Genomic DNA, 22,178 nt, shown 5'->3' on the forward strand with positions numbered 1-22,178 from the left:
CAAAAGCGACCTGGCCTGTTTGCCCATCATAAGCAGAATATCCTGATGTATTAATTACAACTCCTCGTTGACCATTTTCATCAGTTTCATTTTTTCCCATCAGTGCAGCACCTAATCGGATAACATTGAAACTACCTACAGTATTTACCATAAGTACATCAGTAAATTCTTCTAAGCTATGAGCACTGCTTTTGTTGAAATTAAATACTTTGCGTGCGACGCTTATACCAGCACAATTGACGATCAAATTTAATTTTCCATGGAGTTGACTACAAGTGTCAATAGCATTCTGAACATCGGTTTCAGATCGTACGTCAGTAGGAACAAAATTGGTGTTGGGACCAAATGTTTCAGCAACACTTTTCCCTTCAGATGATGGTAAATCACACATTATTACTTTGTATCCATCTTTCACAAGTCTTTCAACAGTGGCTTTTCCTAATCCAGAAGCAGCTCCTGTGACTAAACTTACAAGAGTTTTAGACATGTTGAATTTTATAGTATTCTGAAATAAAAATTATTATTTAAAATATTTATTAAGATACATTAAAATGGTTAGTATTATAATGGTATACTATATTACTATTGATACTATTGACAATGATATGCAAGTTAGTGTGGTGTGCATAGGAATGTGGAAAATTGTGAAAAGTGGAGGTGTACGATAAAGGTAGCCAATCCCAAATACTTGGACGAAGACAAAGAAGACACATTAAAATAGTTGTTTAACATTCATGTAAGTTACTTTTATTGTTATAATATTTATATAAATCTAGGTTCATATTATACCTTGTCGTAAGGAGTTGAATATAAACAAACACCAAATTAATTAATTATGGCAAATGAGTTATACAAAATATTTTTACTCTTAAGTTATGTTGTTTAAAATAATAAACACAATGGTTGTGGATTATAAAACAAGGAAGTGAATTATATAAACAATGTCTACTGGATTAGTTTTGGCTTGAACATTCAAGTCATTGTAACATTTATAATAGAAATAATTTTAAAAAAAATATTTTAAATAATACTATTTAAAATAGAAAACTGTTCATAACTTGCATTAATATAAAATAAAAAGCTTATAAGGGATCTCATACCAATATATTACTTTTTAATTTATTGACTTCGCTCTTATTAAAAGGTATTATTTTATAAAATAACAAAGTAAACACTATGTTACACATTAGCACGGTCTACACATTTTGCATGCCAATATTCCCTAAACAAAATTTCTTCAACATAATACCAACAAATGTCTTACATTAAATTGAAAAAACATTTTTCTTAATGAACAAAAATGTATAGAGGATGAGACAGTGTAAACTAAAAGAACAAAGGTATGTTAAGTAGAATACAAACTTATTGATACACCAGCTAAGAACTATAGATTCATTAACTATTGTCTAAGATTTTGGGCATGTACATAAATGTTCTACTATTGAGGCAATTAACTGATTTATATTAAAAATTACTGTAAAGCACCTTAATAATTTGTAGTTTATGTAAAACTCGACACGTGATGTCGTGATACATTAGTGATTTTGATTCAAATAATTTAATTGGTATTCACATTTAGTGTGGGAAAAATAACCGTGGCAAACAAAAAACATTTGAGCAAACGTATAGTACTATTGTTATGTGGTACTACGACTGCGGCAATTGGACAAAGTAGAATCACAAAAATACTTTTAATCATAGAAATAGAATAAAATCGGGAGTACAAACTGGAAATCATATTTTAATTATCTATTTAATTATCTATTAATGACTAATGGACAGTAATTCTTGTCATAAACGAGTACTCACTATTCACTATTTGCAATTTAGCCATCAATTTGGATACGAATATTACGAATAACAAACGCACGTGAATACGCAATTTTAAGTATTTACCATCACCATTCACCACAGTCCACAGTAAGTTCCAGACTCCACAGTGCCATTCTTATCTACGACACTACGAATTTATCATCGCCGCCGGTACAAGGAAACGATAAGAAAAGAATATAAATTCAACACCAACCGCCAGAATTGTTCTGTGGTAGAATGAAAATGTTTTTTCAGGTTGGTATTTAGGTTGGTACTATGTGTCTGTCGTCCGTCATGATCGGCTACACTGCGTGTGTTCGCGACGAATCGGTGCGAACGCTGGGAAGTCGGAAAATATTTTCCGTATTCACGGAAAAACAAAAATTGTATTCGTTTTTGTGAACGGCCGTTCGTTGTTCGTCGTTCTCACTTCTCATTTCGTTTTCCCTTTTCCTCTTGCGACTGCTCGTCATTGTTATTATTTATTATTATTATTACTATTATTATTTTCTTTTATTATTATTAGTAATATAATATTACATTTGATTTTACAATATTACATTGAATACGAATACTTTCCATCATCATTTCTCAGTTGTCACTTTCTCCGCCGTTTATTGAATCGTTTTTGTGTTTTACACTTATACGTTTTTTGTTTTAACCGTCGTACCTATTCCTTATTTTTTCCGTTTGCGGTTTATTGCGACACCACCACCCAAGAATGCTTTTTACGCCGTTTACTCCACAGTAAATATGTGATCCGTTCTCGGGACAACGGTCGTCCCCGTCTGAGTGGACCGGTGTTTACCGTTTTCGGCCTTTGTCGTCGAATCGGACACCGGCCCGACCACCGTTATCGGTTTCCATCTAGGTCCACGCGAGCCCGCATTGGTGTCCTCCTAGTGTGCTTGATCAAAGACTGGTAGACAACCGCCGTCGCGAGACGTCCAATTTGAGTCCTATCGTCAAAACTTCAATTCGGTCATCTACTGCACGTTTGTCGCGCTCAACGATAGGTACACCGTCGACTCTTATCGTCGTCGGCACGTTCTTCTCCACCCATTGAAGAAAGCTTCAAAACCTATTGAAGCTTTCGAATCGGCATTCATGGAACTATGAACCTGGATTCATTGTCATATACGTTGTCGCAAATCAGCTATCTCGTTGCTAATTTGTCGAAAAAGAATTACAAGTCTAGCGTTCAAGAATTAGGGGACGTAAGTAGTTTAATTTCAATCTTATCGTGTTTACCTATAGTTACTTATGCATCTTTTGTACATTGCTAGCTGTATTGATGCGTAGATAGTTACTGTAGAAGTAGGTAGAAGTAAAAAAAAATTATATTTGGATTTTTTTTTTTTTTTTGATAGGTACCTTTCATTACCTAGGTAAACATTGTAGATAACTTAACTCCCATTGATAGTTAACAAAATAAAAATAATCATAGGTATTATATTATTTGTTATCCATGTTTCGCCCTTGTATTTTTCCTTTGTCAGGATTTTTACTGATATTAAATATATTTTATTAAAATTATCAACATTTATAGCACAGTCTATTAAGCTTATTAGTGTAATTTTTTAATGATAACCAATTATTTATACCAATTACTATTATATAAATGACAAGTTGACTTAATCATAGTTTATACCAATTTAATCCATTGTTTTCAAGATTGTTTTATTGGTCAATTTTCTTTAGTTATATATTGAGTATGAGTGGGGGCAGGGAATTAGGAAATTACCTTACTTTTATAAAATGTAATAAGTTGATTGTATTATCAACATTGTTGTGCAAGTTATTATAACAACTAGGCACTATTATACTAACACAAATTAAGTCTTTTAATTGTTAGTATTTGCCTGTTTATTTTATTGAGGTTTACTTGATTAGCATTTTAAAATTACTGTAGGCAATTTTGAAGAATCATAAAGCTAGACCTAAATAGAAAATGGTGTTAACTTACAATCTTTTAAAAGATAAAAACTAACTAACCTTTTTTATTCTGTCTGTCGTTTTTGCATGTTATTAAATTTTTCTGATTAAAAATTAGTAAACATAATGTGAATAAAGCTTTTAATATATTGTTTTCAATGAAAAGTGGTATATACATTAGTAATTGAATCACTTTTTTTAAACATGAATACAATGATAAATTATGTTTTCTTATACCTACCTATTAAAAAACATTTAATATATAAAATATAAATGAATGCATATAAATTAAAACATGCATGATATATGAATAACATGAGTTAGTAAGAACGTAGGATGTGTTGACATTTTTTAAGTATAATTTTTTTGCAGGTATCTTAAACAAACATTTATCATTAAGGAATTTAATTGTTCTTAGGTCACAAAATTAAATCCATACTTTTAATGTTTGCTGCATACCATATATTTTTAATAGGTATATATATATATATATATATATATATATATATCTGTTTGTTCTTGTAAAGTATATAATTGGGCTTTAAAAAAAAACATTATTTAAGTAATATTATTCAAAGATAATAATATTGATATTTGAGTATAACACTATATGTCCTATGTGAATCCGGCGAATGCGAACAAATTCTATTCTGATCATGCTGTTCCGCCACAGTGTGGTGCGTCCGATGGAGTGAAATACAAACTGTTTTGTTTTTTGCCGGACTCACATAGGACATGGCGTAACACGTCATGCACATATTATGAAAAAATTAATTGTTATAGTTGACTAGCACAAATAAACATATAGTTAAACCACAGAATGTATGATATATTATAATATTTATAATATATTTTCAAATATTCTGTGGTTAAACTGTAACATGACCATAATATAGGCTCGGGTATAGGTTAGGTTAGATGCATTGAATAACTAGGTACCTTTATGACATCCCCACATATATGAAGTGTAATATGACAATAAAGGTGTAAGTTCTATATTATCAATTTATGTATATATGTTTAAGATCATTTCAACATTTTCGATAAGTAGGTATCTATTGTTTATTTTATTGTGTATACCTACAGGGATAATGGTTTTAACTTCTTTAGAACCTAATCAATTATTTTATATTATTTTGACATCATTAGATATTCTTTATCCTAACCTGTGGCCAGAAAAAATTTTCAGATTGGGCAAACCAAATTTTAGGGTGGCATTATATATTAAAACAATATTAATTTCTAATATTTTTAGAAAGGGCACCAATTTGTTTTATGGAGGGCTATGACTTGTTGAATATTCTAAATACTGCACAGTTTTCAAAATAAGTTATATCATAGGTGTTTTAGCCTTATTTTCAATCCATATAAGTTCACTATAGAATGGACTAACACATGCATTTTGTTTTGCCTCATAAAAAATTATTATTTTATTGTTTGTATGTTGGTTTGCCATTGATTACTGATAATAAAGTAGTTATTTATTTGATTGTATATAACTTTATACACAAAACGTCTCGTAAGAATATACCCATTAGCCATAGAGAGGGACTCGCCGCCCGAATGAAAACCTGTTTTTTCGAACGTTTTTTGCTGTTTTATCTATTGACTAAAAAAATTATGAAAAACAAGTGATTAAAGAAAATAAAAAGTGGAAAGGTCAAAATAATCTATAAAATACGTAACTTTATTTTTTTTCAAAAATTTAAAAATAATTTTTTAAACTTTTATCAAAAAATAAAATACATGTAGCCCTTGTCTATGCGAGTCTAATAAAAAAAACAGATTTATGATATATTTATTATCTTAGGAGATATTGCAATGGGGAAATCCTTGTGGGACACCCAGTATAATATGTATAATATTTTATCATTTAGGCAAATAATGAGTACTAAAGCTATCTTCCCTATACAAATTTAAAATTGAATAACAACTATTATACATTGTGGGGCGGCAAAAAGGACAATTTTAGTATCTAATTATACATATATAGGATAATAGTTCTTTACCTACTTAAATAATAAAGGACTTTTTCTGTTTTGTTTTTACGATCATAAATAGCACATACCTACCTATTATGTCCTTAATGACAATTACTTACAATTACTACCACACAATTTTATTGACAGACTATATTACTTATTGGACTATTACCAGATTTTTAAAGACTAATTAATTATTCTATATTTGATAATTAACCTTTTAAAATGCCATGGCAGTATTTCATATTTTTTAATCTAGATTAAAAATAGGAACTCATCTATTTTGATTGGCTTTCAACAGCCACCAATGTTATTCATTAGTGGTGAAATGTTGATTTATCTAGGTTTCCTACTACCTACTAAAACCTAAAAAAGAGTATGATGCATGATTGATTAAAATGTTAAGCAACAGGTCGCAGTTGTGTTTTTCCTAAATATCTATATATATTTTTTTAATTTTGTAAGGAAAATGTCTTTAATATGTAGGATAAATTGATATTGAAAACAGTCTAACCATTGAATATAAAAAATTCGGATGATATAATTTTTTTATTTATCTATCATTATATTATATAAGAATGTTGTAAAAAGTTAGGTTAGGTAAGTTACTCATAATAAAATATGATCTGTAGGTATAATATATGATTTCTTTTATGTTAAATAAAAATAAATACGAAAAAACCCGAGCTACTTATCCTATATTTTTGTTTAGCCTATTATTAATGAGTTAATAAATAACTATATCTACATTGAAATTCAGGTTTAAAAAAATAAAAATGCCGTTGGTCAGATATTAAGTATTTTATACAAACAAATGAATCAAATTTTGATACTTATTGAATATAAGATGTTGTTTCTGTGACTACCTAATGATTATACTTTTCATTTGTGCATAAATTAATAAGATAGTGTTTCTTTTCAAACATTATATTATTCTTATAAAAAAAATAAAATAGATTTAATCTTAGGAATAATTATTAATAGTGTTTATAAGCACTTAAAACCCTATATCTAAATTTAATTGATGATGAACTAACTCTGAGTAAAAATACTAGAACTGTTTTTATCTAGTTTTTTATATACTTAGGCAATCCAGTTGCAAGGATTTGAAGCAGATCGACATCTATTACGCTGTCTTCTTTCTCATATAGATCTTAAAGAAATTGAAGGACCGCGAAATATATCACACAAGGATTACTACCAAGTTCAATTGTTGGCACAACAGTGTACAACTCTTTTAAATAAGCCTTCACTCACTTCAATTTTGTGTTTTGCACTTGACAACCCACTTCATATAAATAAGGTAATTTGATAAAATTATTTATTGATGCCTTAAGTAAGTTATTGAATTTACTTTTATAAAATGTAATTGATAGTCTCTTAAATCATCTATACAGCCACTGAAACCATCAATACAGCTTTTTGTCCAGCTTAGTAGGATATTACATCTTAGTCTTGTTCAAGAAGTTGTATTTGGACTCGTTTGTTTGGAGTCAACAAATTATTCGACATTTGCATTACAATTTGTTAAGCAAAAATTGCCAGAGCTAATAAAATCTTATATAAACTCAGGTATAAAAGTACTATTTATCTATACATTTAGCATAACATTAGTTAAAAAAAAATTTTATTTATTTTATTTAGATACTAACACTGAACAAGTTACTGGAGGAGGATTGCATGATTCTAGTCCTGAAGTTTTACATTTAATATTAAGTCACGTATTTGCTGTTGATGATCAAATATTTGGTATGTTCAAAAATATTAAAGTATTTATTCTTATTTATTGATTATAGTTTTAAAATGTATCTATTCTGTAATTATTTATTATTGATTTTTCATGATTAGGCATAAGCAAAGAAATCAAGGAAGTTTTATTAAAAAACTTACGCCTTGATTTTCCACTTGAAGTTGCTCCTGTATTATTGGCTCCTTTAATATATTCTGATAACCCAGACCGTCCAATGGATAAAATAAATAAAGATATGTCATCTATTTCCAACTCAATGGTAACTACATTTTATTTTGTAATCGACAATTTTTATTATATTTCCTTTACTTTTAATTTTCATTTTAATGTTGCAGATGGATCTATCATTAGCTGATTTAGTTATGGAAATGGGCTACTCTATTTGTTCATCGTTAGAAGAGTGTCGTCGGAACTTGTTATCTGTGATCAGTGGAAATAATTCTTCTATCATTTTCGGCCCTTTATCAATTGCAAAAGTATTATCAATGATGATACGAACACATACTGGACTTGATTCTCAATCTAATTTGACATACTGGCCTGGTGATAATGCAAACCATGATCAAGAAAAAAGCTCTAGTAATTGTACAACTTGGAATGTTGATGTTTTTGTACATACAGTTAAAGACTTGGTATTAATTTATTACTTTTATATTTTACATTCTTCTAGAGTTATTATGAATTTATTACATTAATATTTATGTATATATATATATTGTAGAATCCATCATTATCTTGGTCAGATGTCATCAAAGAACTTGACCATAATGATTTTATTATTAAAGATAGGCAAGGTTTAGTTCTTCTTTTTACTGCTTTGCGACTTGGTTTAAAAGCTCAGGGGTACCCTGCAGATAACTTTCCTGTTGAAATGATTTATCGACATTGGTCAAATTCTGAAGCACAGGTAATATTTTCTATTCTGAATTAAATGAAAAAAAAATATATATATATATTCAAATTTACATTTCTATTATAATTTTAGATGTCTCTTGTTCAACTTATATTACAAAATTCTGATGTTTTCTGTTTTGCTGATTATCCATATCGTTCTGTGTCAATTGATTTGCTCAAAGTAATACCAGAAGCAGACAATAAGGATATTAATAATTGGTGAAATCTCAAATTTAATTTTAATTGTTATTATTAGGTTATCAATTTTGTTTTTTTTTTGTAGGCGTTCGATTGAGCTTGTTGATTTAATGTTGTATTTGGCAGAACGAGGTCTTTATTATCAAGTGCAAGAGTGTTTAAAGTTTCCAGCTCAAAAATGCCCTGATCTATTAGCTCTTGCTTTAATTCAGTCAAATGGCCCTTTGAGTATGGTTAGACATGAAATGATAAGTGGCCTTATACCAATATTTCTTGGAAATCACAGCAATGCTGGTGTGATCTTGCACCATGCATGGAACCATCAGGTATCAATCATTTTATTTTATAAATATTTGTTAAATATTGTAACTATTTTAATATTTACTTTTAGAATGTTGGACTCAGACATACTTTAGTTCAAGCCATGAGTGAATGGTATGTGCGCAGTGATCATGACCATGTTAAACTGTCCCGCATTTTAGATATTGCTCAAGATTTAAAAGTATGAATAGTTGTTTTAACGGCTATACATAGTTATATTTGATCATTAATTATTAAATTATTTTATTTAGGCATTATCTCTACTGTTAAGTGTTCAGCAGTTTGTATTTGTCATTGATTTAGCTTGTTTAGCTTCACGACGAGAATATTTAAAACTTGATAAATGGTTATCAGATAAAATTCGTGAACATGGTGAAAACTTTGTTTCGGCTTGCGTTAAATTTTTGCAGGTAAAACATTATTGTTTAAATGAATACATCAAAAAATTATAATTTATAAATTTGTTATTTATTGACGCGTTGTTATTAGAAACGATGCCCCCAATTAGCTGGATCTTCAATTAAAGATGAACATTTGTCGAAATATACTCCATTGTCATCTGAGACTGTTCTAACAATCTTAAATTGTCTACGCAACGTTACTGGGTGAGTTAAATAATTATAATTAAATTATTTTTACAATTTTATACTTATATATGATGTGTAATCAATTTTAAAATGCTTAACTTAAGTTTTAATCATTTAATATGATATATTGGCAGAATAAACTTATTTATTATTATTAATATAAATTAAAATTTTTTAAATATTTATGTTGAATAGTTTCATTTTTTCATTTATAAAATTGTATGATTTGTTTACAGAACAATTTCACAAGAACTTTCAGATGCCATTTTACAAATGGTAACCAATTGTACCAATATGTATATGTCTAAAGTAGTATCTGCACGTATTAATTCAACAGCTCCGCCACCATCTATCCTCCGTGCTTCACAACATCATCGACCAAATGAAGGTCCTACGTCACAAGTATTAGTTGACCAACTCACTGGACTGGCCACTAGTCTTGCTAGTCTTGGATTAAACTCTTCAGCACAATCTGGTTCTACATTCAGTCTACCTGGTTTGTATTAATAGTTTATAAATTATTTGTTTAAATGAAAATTGTATAAACTTACAATTTGCACATTACATTAGGTTCCTTAGGGCAGTTAGTTCAAACACCTGGATCACCATCTCGAAATAATATTGGTAATACATCTGGGCATGTAGGCTTCTCTATCATGACCCCTTCATCTTCAAATGCTCCTGGTCCAGCAGTTTCCAGTCAATTATCTGGACCATCTAATATGCTTGGCCGTTTACCACCTCACCAGATCACACCATCAGCTATCGGAAAATCCAATCATCCTAGTAAGTATTTAAGTATTTTATAAAAATAAAAAATAAAATGTATTATAAAAAAAACTTATTTTTAGTTGACAACAGTTTATTTGTTGATGGTAACATGCCAGTCTCTGTACCTAAAGATATAGAAGATGAAGCAAATAGTTATTTCCAACGTATTTATAATTTGGCACCTCATCACTCTCTATCAATTGATGAAGTACTTGAAATGTTAAAAAGATTTCAAGAATCTCCTGTTAAACGTGAAAGGGTAATTGGTTTTTTATAAGTAACTATGTGTATTAATGTTTTTATGTTACATGATATGTAAAAAGAAATCTGTTTATAAGTTATAGTTTCGGTAAAACAAATATTCTATACATTAAAATTCATTTTACGAATTTTTCATAACAATTGCTGGTCCTATAAACTTAATTTTAAATTGGGTAGTTATGTCTTATATGGATGAACTAACACATTTTTAACTTTGTATTTATTTGCATGATGTTATACTATATGATTGTATGCTGGATTCTATGGTTTTCATGTGTATGAAATAAATATTTATTACTTGAAATTATTTTTGATTTATAATAGTTTATGTACATAGTTTCTATGTATTACATTTTCAATGATTCTACAACAGCGCTTCAAATAATGCACTTTTATTTAGTTGAAACATTAATTGATGAAAATGTGAATTATGACAAAAATGCTAAATTAAGAATAATTAAATAATATTTTATACTCATTATAACGACCTAATAAGCAAAGCCCTGCATCTAGAAAATATTTTTAAATTTAATAATAATAATAATTTTATAAGATTATTCTTTTCTATGTTATTACAATTTTTTAAATTATGATTTACACCAGTGATGTATCATGTTTATACAGCGTGATTGATTTATCATAAAACACTCATTATTTCAAAAAGTATTTACTTTTTTCAAAATATTTTTTTACATGGTTTCAAGTTGTTAAAACCCCAATTTTTTATCCTTATCATTTTTAAGTTTTTTACTTTTTTGAATGACAACATAGAGTTTTAATTTCATATTCTAAAGCAGAATATCTAAGTATTTTGATACATAGAAATCGAATTTGGGGCTAGTAGTTTATGAGTTATAAGTATTTTAAGTTTAGATTAAGCGGATTAGTGGACAAACATTTTGAGGGGTAACCCCGTACTACTCCACTCTGCCAATCTAAACTTTAAATACTTATAACTCATAAACTACTAGCCCCAAATTCGATTTTTATATATCGAAATACTTAGAAAAATATTCTGCTTTGAAATATGAAATTAAAACTCTATGTTGTCATTCAAAAAAGTAAGAGTGTTATATGATAAATCAATCACCCTGTATTATAAAAAAAATTTCTAGTATTTAAGTTAAATGTAATGGTAAATGTGTTTCTGTGAATAGAAAAATAATTCAAAATATTTTTAATTTTGTAGGAAGTATTTTGTTGTATGTTGAGGAACTTGTTTGAAGAGTATAGATTTTTTCCAGCATATCCAGAAAAAGAGCTAATAACAACAGCTCATCTTTTTGGTGGAATAATAGAGCATGGTCTTGTTTCGTAAGTAACCTTTCCTCGATTGTATGTATTAACTATACAATGTAATATTTTTTTTTTAGAAATTATAAAGCTTTAGGTCTTGCGCTACGTTTTATTTTGGATGCGCTTAAGAAAAGTCCAAACTCTAAAATGTATAATTTTGGTATAACTGCATTGGATCGTTTTAAGCATCGTTTGAAAGATTACCACCAATATTGTTCTCACATTTCTACGATTCCTCATTTTCAACAGTTCCCACAACATCTTATTGAGGTATGTTTTTTTTAAAGTATAGATGCAAACTAATCTGTAGACATTAAAAAAAAAATACTTTAGGACACAAAACATTTTGTTATGGCAATACATTTTTATAATTCTCTGAATAGATATTATTTTAATGATTGTTAAAACTATTAATAATTTTATTGATTTATTCCTAATGTCTTTTAAATCATGTTTTAGTAATAATTTCTTAATAATTATTACTTTTTATTACTATTGCAGTATGTTGAGTATGGTAAAAATTCACAAGAACCCCCATCTAGAGTTGCAGATTTAGCTGGGGCAAGTAGTAATACTATTTCACAGGGTTCATTCATGCCAAACCCTCTTAATGCTTTCAAAGCACAAAGTATCACTACTACTACAACTACTACCACAGTATCATCTTCATCTTCCAAACTAACTACAACCAATGCTGTATTACCATCAAGGGTGAATAAATTCTAAATACTCCTTTATATTTAAGTTAGACTATTAATATAATTTTTATTTAATATATTTTCAGCCATCAATCGCAAACACAACAAATATTGATACTTTGTTGGTAGCCACAGAACAAGACGATAAAATTATTGCACCAGCTGAGAATGTTCAGGATAAAATTGCTTTTATCTTTAACAACCTAAGTCAAGTGAATCTGCAGACTAAGGTTAAAAAACTATCGTTTTTTAAATACTTACAGATTGTATCTGTTGCATTCCATTATGTATAAATAATATTTTTACTTTACAGTGTGATGAAATTAGAGAAATTATCTCCCATGAATGTTTACCATGGCTATCACAATATTTAGTCATGAAACGTGTCAGTATTGAATTAAATTTCCATACACTGTACTCTAACTTTTTGGATTGCTTGAATAATGAAGCTTTAAATGCTCTAATAATTTTGGAAACCTTCAGAAATATTAGAGTAAGTATAATAATATTAAATGAGTTCTTAAAAGTTGATTAATGTATATCATGTATCTAATATTTTTAGGTTTTGTTAAAAAGTGACAAAGGAATGGCCAATTTTTCTGATAGGTCATTGTTGAAGAATTTGGGTCATTGGTTGGGAATGATCACATTGGCTAAAAACAAACCTATACTATTAGACGATATTGACCTAAAAATGTTATTGGTTGAAGCATATAATAAGGGACATCAAGAACTACTATTTACTGTACCATTTATTGCTAAGATTCTAGAATCATGTGCTAAAAGCAAAGTATGTTCTTATATAATACATTTTTTTTTAATAATCTAATTGTTGTATTCTTGTCTTAAATAAATTTGTAAATTTATAGGTATTTAGACCTAGAAATCCATGGACAATGTCTGTTATGAACTGTTTAGCTGAACTTCATGAAGAACCTGATTTGAAATTAACATTGAAATTTGAAGTTGAAGTTTTGTGTAAAGCTTTAAACTTAGAGCTTAAGGTGAATCCTTTTAAATAGATTATAATGTAGAGTAACTTTATAATAGTTAACCTTTTCAATGCTTTGGATGTATATACTCATCATCGATAACATTTTTGTATTTGTCTTAAATTAAATATTTTAGTTAATATTGATTTTTGATTGTTCTAAAGTGACATTGTCAATCTAAAGTGGTTTGTTAAAGATCTTTGATTGAATCCACTTAACCTATTAAATAATTACATACAATAATTAATTATAAATATAATTTTATATTTCAGTTTATTTAAGTTGTTCTGTACTATCAATATTTTGTAGCCTTAAATAAAATAATAAAATGTTTTTTTCCTATTTTGGTCCAAATTTGTAGTGCATACTTAATTTTAATCATTTATATTTCCACTTCGCTAGTTATTAATATTTCATATATTTTTGATTGTTTATCTAGCTTATAGACATTTGTGTAAGAATAGTATGTAGTTAATATTAAAATATTAATATAACCATTAACTTGTAATGTATTTTTAATTTTAGGATTTGACTGCTGGATATGTTCTTAAAGATCCAGAAGTTGCAAAGAAATTAGAACCACAACTGTCTAATACTGATAAATCTAAATCTAGACCACAAAGCGCTCCAGAGCCTCCAAAAGTTTCAGTTCCTACACCCCAACGTCAAACACCTATTATTCAAAGTAATACATATTTTAAATGAATAAATATTGACTTGTTTCATCTTGTTGGGTATTTTTATTTAAACATTATTGATAACTATAACAATAATAATTCCAATCTATTATAGAATACTTTTTTAAAGTTATAGGTTATTTTAATACAATTGTTGAATATGAGTTGTTTATATTTTTTTACCATTTTTCTATAAATTATAAACTAAGCAATATTTTTTTTTAAGTATAAAGCATTATAAATCGTGAATTTAAATTTAATTCTAGATATTTTTAAATATTTTAAATGAATTTCTTTTAAACTTAAATTTTTAAATTTAAATACAATACCATACATTGACTGTTACTTAATTAGTTTAAAAGTTATCTGAATCCCCCTTTTAATAGTTTATAGATTTGTGAATTATTTAAAACTTACCATAATACAGAATAATTTTATCATAATTTTTATTTTTAACATTTTATAATATTTCACTAAATTATGTACATTTTTCTAATTGTTAACAATGATGGAACTAACCTAATCGAGTTATAAAATATATTGTAGATATCAATAAATGTTAGTCTGGTTAGTCAGTTAATAGAAATTCTGTATTCAAAACTGATGATTTTCATTTATATTGTTCTTTGACTTTCTAAGGTTATAAATTTAAAGAATACCATAATGCATTATATTATCATTATAATTTAACATTAATTTATTAATTTTTACTAATAATATATTATAAAAATTAATTAATTCATTAGCTTCAATGTGTAATCAGACTACTTTTCATCTGGAATCACTAGATATAGTATAAAGAACTATTATTTGTTGTATTTGATCAAATATTTTCTGGTATCTATAATATTCTTTCATTTTATTTAATCATGGATAATTATAATTGCATGCTGTATTCCGGCCTACGAGAGAACATTACTGTGTCCTAACCAAAATGCAACCAGTTCTACTCATCTCCAGAACGTTCGCTAATTTTAGTGTAAATACGCGAAGCATTAATGTTCTATTGTTGGCTTGAATATAGCTCTTGTACAAATCAAGTTATCATACTAATTTAAACAATTTAACACTAAAATTCTTTACATGTATCCAATTGTTTAAAAAATTTACAGCAGTGGCTCCCAATATATTTTCTCATAGCTCATTAGTGGTTATTTAAGATGTGATTGGTATACTTGATAAACACAACAATAATATTTAGTTAGTAATCAATATATCTTAAGTAATGTTTATATTTTATAGTATAATAGAATGTTAATTATTGCCTTTATTTAATGGTATAAATTCTTGTTAACTCTTAAATTATTTATAGATTTCGGGGACTACTTTGAGTATGTTTTTTCTTATTTATTTTAAGTGCATAATATTATCTTTGTCTTAATTTAGTACTGTTTTTGTAATTGCATGTGAATGTTATCCAAAAATTCCTTATTATATTCATAATTTTAATTTTAAATTTGTAACAATGTGTGTATTATGTTTTATTTTAGCTATTGTTTCTTCCCAAACCCAGCAACAACAGAATAATAATTCAACAGTTCCATCAATGAGTTCTAATACTAGATTCAATGATGAACTTGTTGGCCATGTTGTGGCTGCTGGTGGAGTTACAACATTGACATCTACTGGTAGCATGGGTATCAGTGGTACTCCAGGAATGTCTCCTCCACTACCTTTAGTTGAGCCTAAGTTTAACTATGTTACATTCAACACTACTAATTCATCACAAATAATGTCTATGATTGTTATTAATTCACAAGTAAATTACTATCTGAATAATGTTGTTTATGATTTGTATATTTAATAATTATTCATGATTTTCTTAATTATTTTATTTTAGATTCCGCTATTTCACAGCCAACCAACACTAAAGACATATGTACGTAATGCTATAGAACGATCAATCCAAGAGTGGATAAATCCTGTTGTTGAGAGGTCGGTAAAAATTGCTGTAATTACCACGGAACATATCGTTAAAAAAGTTAGTTTATTATTTATTAATTTAATATAATTATTAAGCCTGAATTTAACTTTATTCAAAATTTTAACAATTTAGGATTTTGGTATGGACCCAGATGACACTCATCTGAGAAAAGCAGCGCATTGTATGGTAAGAAATTTAACTTCTGGTTTGGCAATGATTACCTGTCGAGAGCAAGTCATTCAAACATTGACTACTAACTTGAAGCAACATTTTATGAGTGTTTTGATTGTATGTATTAATATTGTAATTTTGCCACAATTAAAAAATGTTCATAGTATAATTTTCCAATTAGTCTCCATCACAATCTCAAAAAGAAATGATTGATCAAGCTTGTACAATGTGTGCAAATGATAATTTAGAATTGGCATGTGCATTTGTGCAAAAAACTGCAACTGAGAAAGCCGTCATAGAAATCGACAAATATTTAAAGATTGTAAGTATTATTTATAATTTATTTATTTAAAATTTATTGTTAAAAGTCTTAATGAATAGAATGTACCTAATGCATGTGGGTGTGAATTCATATATAATTTGTAAGTAAATTAATTTTAATTTTTAGGAATATGAGAAGCGCAGTTTGTCAAGAATGGAAGGTCGTCGTTATTGTGATCCCCTAGTACTAGGTGGCCAAGTAGAATATTTGCCTGAAACTCTACGTAATAAGGTTGGCTTACCACCACCTCAGATGATTGGAGTTTATGAAGAGTTTGCTAGAAACATACCTGGGTTTCAACCATTAGATCGAGAAGCTGTTTCATTGTTCATTCCTAAATCTGTAATTATTTTAATTAGATTTTATTTTATTGTACTTAAGTGTTATTTATAATAATTTTTTAGGGCTTTCCACCTGATGAGATGACTGTAGTCTACGAAAAACTCATTAGTGAAATTGAGTCACTTTTACAACTATATATGGCCAACCAACGAATTCTTTCTAATACAAATCAACCATCAAATTTACATGGTGTTATGGAAGCAATGACTACATTAAGAAGATCACGTGACATTGTTACTGCAGCAAATGTCGTTAATAAAGTAAATTAACCACTTAATTAAAATGCTATGTACAAAAATTCACTTAATTATTTTTTACTTTTTATAAGACTGTGGAAAGTTATTTAGATGGTCTTAGTTCACCAGCCAATCATGATCTGGATATGAGCATAAGATACCGTGACATACATCTCAATATATTTAGAGCTTTCCAAGATCCTCGTGCTTACAATTTACAATGGACAAATAAAACTTTAACCAAGTATGTTATTTAAATTCAATTTATTTTACATAAATTAATGTTTGTGTTTGATTATTTTCAGAGCTCTCATAGAATCTAGAGACGAGTTACGTTTTAACATTGATGCAATCGATGTTTTAATTCGTGCTGGAATGGTGAATATTAGCATGTATGATATGCACTTAGCTATGTCTATGGATAATGGCGCAAATTATGTATCCATGGCATATGTTAAACAATTTTTACAAAATTATTTGATAGATAATCGTTCTAATTCTCCTATAACTGAACATCATCTCCAAGCAACTATTGATGCATTGAATAGCATTGTGCTTAGCGGTCGCCCTATTCCTGACGGGTAAATTATTTGTAGTTTTTATATCATAATAATATTCTGTTCTTTGCAGTATAAAAGTCATTTGAATATCTAACTTGTTTATTTTTCTGTTAGGTTGGCAGCACTTATGGAAGTAATTAGACCACCACAAGCAGAAAATAATGCTTCAGAAAGAATAGCTAGTGGCAGTGGTAACTCCTCAGCTCATATTCAACATGGAATACTACAGGTACAGTAAATTATTAAATATTGATAAACTGTAAAGAATAAAACTTAATAAAATTGCTCAATTTTTAGGGTAGAGACTTTGATGATCCTCCAGGATTGTTGGAAAAAACTGAATATTTGCTTAAGGAATGGTTGACCATTTATAGTGCTGCACCCAATAGGGATCCAGGAAAAACTTTTAGTGTATACATTCATCAAGTTAGTTGCTATATATTTACTGTATATATATATGTATATGTTTTACCATTATTAAAAAAAAATTTACCAATATAGATGAATGTCCAAGGAATTTTAAAATCTGATGATATTATAACTCGATTTTTCCGACTCAGTACACAAATGATGGTTGAACTATGTTATAGACAGATACCTGATCAAACACAGTCTCCTTCCACTGTACGTGCTAAACTTTTCCATACGATTGATGCCTATGTTAAACTTATTGTATTATTAGTTAAACACTCTGGTGATGCAACCGCCATAACTACCAAAACAAATCTTTTGAATAAAGTAATTACCTTTTATTGGCTTCATAAATATATATATTTTTATAACTAAGTGTAAACATTTTTTAGGTTCTTGGAATTGTTGTTGGAGTCTTGCTTCAAGATCATGATGTACAAGCCACTGATTTTCACCAACTACCGTACCATAGAATTTTAATCACTCTTTTCCTTGATTTGAATGCACCTGATCCAGTACTAGAATCAATCAATGTTCCCGTAAGATTTTAAATTATATTTAGCTATATTTAATCTTGAATAAAAATATATATATATATTTTACGATAAAACCATGTAATATTTTTATTTATTAATTAGATACTTGCTGCTTTTTGTCATACTTTTCACCTACTCCGACCAAGAAAAGTTCCAGGCTTTGCATATGCTTGGCTGGAACTCATATCTCATAGGATATTCATTGGTCGTCTTTTGGGATTAACTCCGCAACAAAAGGTAAGCTTTAATAGTTTAATGATCTTTAATTTATTTAATAGAAGACTAAAATAGAGTTATGCAAGTAGTAAATTCAACATTGCATTTTAAAAGCCATTCATTATTCTCTTTTCTATATGAAATTAATTACATCAATTTAGCGACAGCGTGCTTATGATCAAACTCCGGTAACTGATGTTCAGGGTTGGAATTTCTATGCTCAATTACTCATTGACTTATTCAAATACTTGGCTCCATTCTTAAGAAATGCTGAACTTGCCAAACCTGTTCATTTGTTATACAAGGGAACATTGAGAGTGCTCCTCATTTTGCTTCATGATTTTCCCGAATTCTTGTGCGAGTTTCACTATGGTTTTTGTGATGTAATACCTCCAAATTGTATTCAGGTTTGATCTTGTTAATTTATAAAAAGTAAATATTATATTGTTATTAAATCAATTTGATTTTAGATGAGAAATTTAATACTATCTGCATTCCCACGTAATATGCGTTTACCAGATCCATTTACTCCAAACTTGAAAGTTGATGTGCTTCAAGAAATATCTTTGGCTCCAAAAATTAGTCCAGACTTTCAGTGTTACATCCAACCAGCCAGCTTTAAAAAAGTAATTTAATAATAAATTTATGGAAAAGTATTATTTTTAATGGTTATCTTGTTTAGGATTTAGATTTGTATTTGAAAACTCGAGCTCCAGTTACATTCTTATCAGAGATTCGTACTACAATGCAACAGAGTTGTTGTGAACCAGGAATGAGATATAACCTTTCACTTTTAAATGCCATTGTTCTGTATGTTGGTACTCAAGCCATACAGCACATTCGTAGCAAAGGCTTAGTGCCGAATACCTCTACTATAGCTCATTCTGCGCATATGGATATTTTCCAAAATTTATCTGTGGACCTTGACACAGAAGGTACAACATCATATAGTTTTTTTTATTTACATTATATATACATTGAAACGTCTTAATACTGGACACTCTCGATCGCCATAATTTTGTCCGTTATTTAGAGGTGTTTGGTATTCAGTGGGAGGGAGGGGGAAAATTCTCGGAAATAACTTATATAAATTAATAATTATATATTTACAACATTTATATTTTATGTAATACTTATAATCAATGATATTTATATTATTTTAATGCAAATATTAATATTGTACATAATATTTAAAATTATATGATAAAATCAGTTACTTGTTACTAATCTGTTACTAGCTTGTTTAGACCTTGATGCCTAGTAATTTCATGTATAAAGGCATTTTCTAATTCAACTGCGTTGAATGCAATATGTTTGTATGCAATGTAATCACAAACACAACTAAATACGATAACATACTTTACAGAACATAAACTAGAAAAATGTTTTCATCAATGTGATAATAGACAGATAAGATAAATTTAAAACTATAATATATATAAATTGATAAATATTTATTAAAGCATTCCACGATTATTCTATATTTACGATAAATATTGTTAAAATCAAAATTAAAGTGTCCGGTTTTTAGAAGTTTTCTTGTATAAAAGTAGTGAAAATGTCCCCGTTCCTGAAAAATGTCTGCTTTTTGGAGGTGTCCTTTATGGGAGGTTTCACTGTATTTATAATAAATGACATTTTTAATATTATTTTAGGTCGCTATTTGTTTTTAAACGCCATTGCAAACCAATTACGTTTCCCCAATAGCCACACACATTACTTTAGCTGTACTCTTTTGTATTTATTTGCTGAGGCTAATAGTGAAGCTATTCAAGAACAAATAACAAGGTTAGTACCTATTGTAAAGAAAATTTAAGAAAATTGTTTAGCTAAATGGGTTGATGGAATGTTAATCCAATATGCTTAAATTTATTACAGAGTTCTTTTGGAGAGATTGATTGTTAACAGACCTCATCCTTGGGGCTTATTGATCACATTTATTGAGCTGATAAAAAATCCAGCTTACAAGTTTTGGAACCATGAGTTTGTACATTGTGCACCAGAAATTGAGAAGTAAGCTATTCTATGTTATAGTTGTGCAATATTACATATTTTTACTGGATTTAGTACATATTTTTGTAATGCTTCTAATAATGTTCAAAAAAAGTAGTTTTGCACTGCTGTATAATACCTGCTTGACATTGATTATTTATGTTAAAAAAATTGCCAAGCTAAATTTAATAATTTGCTTAAAACTATTTCATAGGCTTTTTGAATCTGTTGCCCGTTCGTGCATGGTTCATAAACAACCCAACACTTCGACAGATGGCGGAGATTTACCAGATTTATAAATTTTCATTTTTATTGAATAGGTTTTGTTGAAAAATGAAGTCATATATATTTTTTATGTTTTATAATTTTGTAAGGGAAAAGACGAAACAAATTTTTAAGTAATTAAGAATACATATCGTATTAAAGTAAGATCAAAGTAACAAAAAACAAAACGTATTCTATTAATGTAAAATTATTTTCCTTTTTATATTGTCTATGCATGTAACATAATTTGAAGTATACATATTTATTAAATGTAAAAATTAGTAACCAAATTTATTAAAGGATAGTGAATTTTTAATTATAATGTACAATATTAGTATTATTTATTAGTTAATAATTATAAATAGAATTTAAATAATATTATGACTTAGTTTTTGTATATCCCTGTGTTCTATAGATCCATCCTCTCATTTCGATGAGATAATCTGTGATTTCAGTTGACATTTTATGTTGTGTAATAATTTAATGTAATTTTAAAATTAATTTTATGTGTTCTCCATATACCAATTCCCAATTTTATTTTTAGAATTATGTTTATGTACCTTCCAACCTTTATAAAATAAACTTAAAAGTATATATTTTTTCTATAAAAAAAATAATAGTCTACATCAGCGGTTCCCAACCTTTTTAGTTTAGCGGACCACTAATTTTGTAAAAAAAATATTTGAGGCCCACCCATAGCATACCTATATACGTTTTCATAAAACTATAATATATATTATATACATATATACATGTATATATAGTTATTAGGAATAAAAAAATTAAGAAAATGAAAAAAAAAATTTATTAGAAAAAAACTTAATTATATTATATATATATAATATATAATATACCTATGGCTCGCAGCCCAGTGCCATGCTGATTGGGGCCCATAAGTGGTCCGCGGCCCAAGGGTTGGGAACCGCTGGTCTACATAATGTCATACAGTTGTGCCGCTGCATTGATATAATTCATTGATGATGAACTTCAATTGGCTCAAACATATTCATATTGTCACAAATGGGGTTTT

At 28.2% G+C, this 22,178-nt stretch overlaps 2 protein-coding genes across 4 annotated transcripts in view; one reads left to right on the forward strand and one right to left on the reverse strand.

Annotated features, from left to right (window-relative positions):
• Nucleotides 1–1,968, reverse strand: part of scu (hydroxysteroid 17-beta dehydrogenase 10) — a 2,372-nt gene extending 404 nt beyond the window's left edge. The window contains exons 1-2 of one of the 2 annotated variants that reach the window (XM_015520307.2): nt 1,810–1,968; nt 1–505 (exon numbers count right to left, since the gene is read on the reverse strand). The exon at nt 1–505 is cut by the window's left edge and continues 404 nt beyond it. In XM_015520307.2, the coding sequence (XP_015375793.2) occupies nt 1–487 (487 nt within the window). In that variant the 5' untranslated portion in view covers nt 488–505; nt 1,810–1,968. Of the gene's footprint in view, nt 506–1,485; nt 1,784–1,809 lie in introns of those variants that run through there. The other variant, XM_015520306.2, reaches the window with a different exon arrangement.
• A 236-nt stretch (nt 1,969–2,204) lies between these two features.
• On the forward strand, nt 2,205–21,526 carry LOC107170247 (CCR4-NOT transcription complex subunit 1-like). Of its 2 annotated transcripts, none has more exons than XM_015520318.2 (42): nt 2,205–3,029; nt 6,817–7,032; nt 7,106–7,301; nt 7,374–7,478; nt 7,578–7,738; nt 7,815–8,111; nt 8,201–8,386; nt 8,465–8,592; nt 8,657–8,897; nt 8,963–9,073; nt 9,144–9,302; nt 9,382–9,497; nt 9,716–9,975; nt 10,050–10,265; nt 10,331–10,509; nt 11,701–11,825; nt 11,885–12,077; nt 12,309–12,518; nt 12,592–12,735; nt 12,819–12,998; nt 13,068–13,295; nt 13,375–13,509; nt 14,023–14,182; nt 15,665–15,933; nt 16,015–16,155; nt 16,231–16,386; nt 16,451–16,591; nt 16,718–16,933; nt 16,996–17,193; nt 17,262–17,413; nt 17,475–17,750; nt 17,844–17,958; nt 18,027–18,155; nt 18,231–18,467; nt 18,533–18,679; nt 18,779–18,913; nt 19,054–19,299; nt 19,363–19,518; nt 19,575–19,827; nt 20,548–20,680; nt 20,771–20,905; nt 21,099–21,526. In XM_015520318.2, exons 1-42 carry the CDS (start codon nt 2,928–2,930, stop codon nt 21,181–21,183), a joined length of 7,368 nt encoding a protein of 2,455 aa, XP_015375804.2. In that variant the 5' UTR covers nt 2,205–2,927; the 3' UTR covers nt 21,184–21,526. The 2 variants fall into 2 exon arrangements, with proteins under 2 accessions (XP_015375804.2, XP_015375806.2); XM_015520320.2 differs by having other exon boundaries at nt 7,127–7,301.
• Nucleotides 21,527–22,178: the final 652 nt, after the last annotated feature.

This window comes from Diuraphis noxia, unplaced genomic scaffold (genome assembly GCF_037042655.1).
Source record: "Diuraphis noxia isolate RWA-SAM2 unplaced genomic scaffold, SU_Dnox_SAM2 contig0003, whole genome shotgun sequence".
Classification (NCBI taxonomy): Eukaryota; Metazoa; Arthropoda; class Insecta; order Hemiptera; family Aphididae; genus Diuraphis; species Diuraphis noxia.